At 43.2% G+C, this 4,195-nt stretch overlaps 1 protein-coding gene across 6 annotated transcripts in view; it reads right to left on the reverse strand.

The window, feature by feature from the left end:
- Positions 1-4,195, reverse strand: part of Ppp6r1 (protein phosphatase 6 regulatory subunit 1) — a 25,528-nt gene that overhangs the window by 3,173 nt on the left and 18,160 nt on the right. For all 6 annotated transcript variants that reach the window (XM_031385120.1, XM_031385126.1, XM_031385124.1 and 3 more), the window contains 4 exons: positions 3,905-3,995; positions 3,729-3,826; positions 1,439-1,496; positions 1,185-1,360 (listed from right to left, as the gene is read on the reverse strand). In XM_031385120.1, coding sequence (XP_031240980.1) covers positions 1,185-1,360; positions 1,439-1,496; positions 3,729-3,826; positions 3,905-3,995 — 423 coding nt within the window. The remainder of the gene's footprint in view (positions 1-1,184; positions 1,361-1,438; positions 1,497-3,728; positions 3,827-3,904; positions 3,996-4,195) is intronic.

The following is a 4,195-nucleotide window of genomic DNA, read 5'->3' on the forward strand; positions in this document are numbered from 1 at the left end:
AAAAAAGGACAAAGACACAGACACTATTTCTAATGCTGTTATAGCATCAGCCTGTGTCCATCAACAGAGCACTAGATAAAATGTGATCTATACACAAAAAGTCTGAGTTTTATTCAGCCATAAAGTATGAAATTACATCATCTGCAGGATAACATAACACTATGTTAAGGGAAATGAGCAATAGTTTATAAAAAACATACAAAAGGGCAGTTAGTTGGCAAAAGGAAAAGAGAGAATAAGAAGGGAGTAATAACATGCATTAAAATGTCATTTTTTTAAAAATCTACCATTTTGTACAACAAATTTATTCCAACTTAAGTGTATGTATGTATGCATCAGCAAGATGGCTCAGCAGATAAAGTCACTTGCTACCAAGTCTGACCACCTGAATTCAACCACTGGGACCTAAATTGTGGAGGAGAGAACTGACTCCTACAAGCTAAGCCAAGCGTGTGGCACACACCTGTAATCCCTGCCTCAAAACATTTTAGTGACAAAAATCTCAGACACAGGATCCACCCACTCCCTATATTGTATGATTATAGAGAGTGGGGGAAGCAGCCATGTGGGGGCACAAAGGGCTCAGGTCCTGCTCCTGGCTCTAGATGCTGACTGTGTGCTTCCATTTCACTGCAAACCCAGGTGATATACATTTATCTGTATGCACACTATACAAATATAAAATTAACATAAATAACTGGTTTTCAGTCAAGTTAATAAGGTAAAAGCTTAGAGCTACAGGCCATACACGAGGTGGTGTTTACCTCAGCAAAAGTTCTGACATGAAATAATTTGTTCACACTATCAGGCAAAAGAAAAAAAGAAAAGAAACAAAGAAAATGACTTATGAACAATATAATTGAGAGAGGTTTCTTCTCTCATTTCAGGAAAAGGAAGGGAAATTTGTGTGGCATCATTTGAACTTAGGAGCGCAGTTTAATGATGGAGAGCTCTCTTCATTTTGTGCCTATTCATATGAATTGGGTTTCTACCACTTATGATTGAAAACACCCAACTAACATATAACACTGATTTTTCTCATTCACTTCAGTCTCAGTCTAACATATTTACATGCCTCTGCATTTAGTGTGTGAGTGTGCCCTTGTATACATGCATCTGTTTAAGTGCACATACATCCCCAAGCACTGGGAACTTAAGAGCTAGGAGGGCAGAGGGAAACTCACCGCACACCAGGGGGCTGGCTTGTCTGGGATGCTCTTACTGGCTGGCTGCCCTGCCAAGCACCATACTCGCCATCTGACTCTGCTGAGCCTTGGCCCTCCTCCTCCTCCTCTTCTTCTTCATCATCAAACTGCTGGATCCGGTCCTTATAGCATATCTCAAGCAGGTTGGCATTGGGCTGCAGAGCAGGACAGGAGGATGGGCTATATTGCTTGTGACCCCTCCCCTCCCCATAGCCAAGAGAGGAAGCACTCACATTTTCATCGTCAGCATTTAGGGAGAAGGTAATGTTGGCAGTCTTGTCAAATGGTGCACTGGAAGAAAAGGAAAAGGTGAAATGGGACATAATCCTCACCTCCTTTGCTTGCTCACATGACACACTGCAACCCCCATTACTATGCAAATTCAACTCCTCCCTAAGATGTTATAACTTCAAACCCAGTGTCCACAGCACTCTAAGGTCACATTAAGAAGGAAGAGAATAAGTCACCTAACACATACATTCACAGCACATTCCATTTGGTTCTCACAATCACACTAAAGGGCAGTGTCCTCATCTCCTCCCTAAACATAAAAACCTCTTGGACTGGAGAAGTGGCTCAGTAGTCAAATACATTTGCTGCTCTTGTAGAGGACCTGAACCCAGTTCCCGGCAACCACATGGTGGTTCATGACCACCCATAACTGCAATTCCTGGGGATTCTACACCCTCTTCTGGCTTCCACTGGCACTGCAAACATGTAGTGCACATACATACATACATACAGGCAAACTCAAATACATAAAGTTAAAATAAATCTTAAGACAAAAACAACAAAAACAGGGGCTGAAGAGATGGCTCAGCAGTTAAGAGGACTGACTGCTCTTCCAAAGGTCCTGAGTTCAATTCCCAGCAACCACATGGTGGTTCACAACCATCTGTAATGGGATCCAATGCCCTCTTCTGAAACAGATGCTCAGAGGACAGAGACTCAGGTAACCTGCCCTACAAGAAGGTCTGCAGGATGTTCTGAATCCTGATCTGTCTGTGGAATAGCCTCAGGCAACTCGATTTGCACTTCTAAATCTCCTTTTGTCATCTGTAAAATTGAGGAAACAAGGGGCTGAAGAGATGGCTCAGTGGATAAGAGCATTGACTGCTCTTCCAGGAGTCCTGAGTTCAATTCCCGAGTTCAATTCCCAGCAACCACATGGTGGCTAACAATGATCTGTAATGGAATCCAATGCCCTCTTCTGGTGTGCCTGAAGACAGCTACAGTGAACTCATAGACATAAAATAAATTAACGTATCTTTTTTTAAAAAATTGAGGAAACAATCTACCTTGATGGGTGTTTTCAAGGACTCAGAATTACAACCTAGGTAAGTTTATACATACATCCATGGTTCTGATAACAACAACCTGGGCTGTGCCAATTTGTTCTTCATAACCACTGTACAACAAAGCAAACTACTATAAAGCATTGACAAGACACTCCCTATTCTGACACCACTATCTGTGAGGGGCTCTAATTACACCATTACCATTTATTGCTAACAGGAAATACAAGGGGACCAATCATTTCCTATCAGGGTTTGTGACCTTTAGTTTGTGGCCACCATCCTCTTCCTTGTCCGTAGTGAGAACACAAGTGCTAGAGGGAAAGAAATGGCCAAGTATTCTCCTGGAAAATATATAACACTAAGTGCCAATGAAGCACACTGCTTCAAGGAGAACAGGTACAGGTATAGGCTGCAGTAGCTGACACATGACCCCTAACCTTGAGAAGCCTGTATTATGGCACTCAAGTGTTAAATATGGGAATATAATCAACCATTTTTTGAGATGGCTTGTTACGTGCCAACTGTGAGGTGCTCCTTATAGGCAATGCCTTCTGGGTAGTTCAGGCAGTTAAATTATTATTATTATTATTATTATTATTATTATTATTATTATTATTATTATGAGTGTTCTTTTCTTATGCACATCAGAAGACAGAATCATAACCCACTACAGGTGGTTGTGAGCCATCACTGGGAATTGAACTCAGGAACTTTGGAAGAACAGCCAGTGCTCCTAACCAATAAGCCAACCAATAAGCCATCTCTCCATCCCTGACAGTTAAATCTTATTGGGATCCCACTGCAGAGAGCCTCAAAATTCAGCAATCTGACAATCATGTTCTCCTTTTCCAGAGACATCAAGACTTCATCAAGACCAAGCCATCTCTCACTGAGGTATCATCCCTACACTATACACTATGCTCGCCATCTTCACCATGAAAAATGTGTGTCCTACCCTCATGAACTTCACTGTGGAAGGGAAGAGGACTACGGACTGGATCTGAGTCTGGAAGAGGTGAACACACAAGGCCATACATAGGTAAACCCCAAAACAGGCTGCTGGCTAAGCCATGGTGCATGAACAGATGAACATTCAAGAAAAGGCATAAGACATATACCATCACGAGGTTAAACAGCACTGTGACCTCACAGAGGAACACACACAGGCAGGCCCAGCACAAGTTGTCACAAAGCAGAGCCTTAACTTCACATGAGGAACACTTACTTCACACTTTCTTCCTGCTCCCCAAACTCCTCATCATTAAAGCCAAAGTGGTCAATGAAGGCCGAGGTCATGCGTTGCATCTGGAAGTCCATGAAGGCCTACAAGACGCATGGAGGTCAGGGATGGAAGGGGGCTGCTGTTCCCCACTCCTCCCACCTTCACAAGCTCACGTCTACCTGCTGCAATACAGCCTCCTCAGGGAAGTTGAACTCCTTGAGGCGGTCATCTTCATCATCACTGGAAGAGTGCAGGTGATGAGTGTTTACCTAGGGATAGGATGATGGAGAGTGATCAGGACCTGATGAAACCCCGAGACAAGAGCAAGGCAAAAAGCAATAGGAAGTAGGGGCATGAGCCACATCTAGAGGAAGAAAAGAATGAGATATCAGGTCAGGCCTCACCAGATCCACTGTGTTCTTCTTGTTGGTCTCAGCCAGGGGTCCTGACACAAATGCTTCCCATCGCTG

This window comes from Mastomys coucha, unplaced genomic scaffold (assembly GCF_008632895.1).
Source record: "Mastomys coucha isolate ucsf_1 unplaced genomic scaffold, UCSF_Mcou_1 pScaffold21, whole genome shotgun sequence".
Taxonomy (NCBI): domain Eukaryota; kingdom Metazoa; phylum Chordata; class Mammalia; order Rodentia; family Muridae; genus Mastomys; species Mastomys coucha.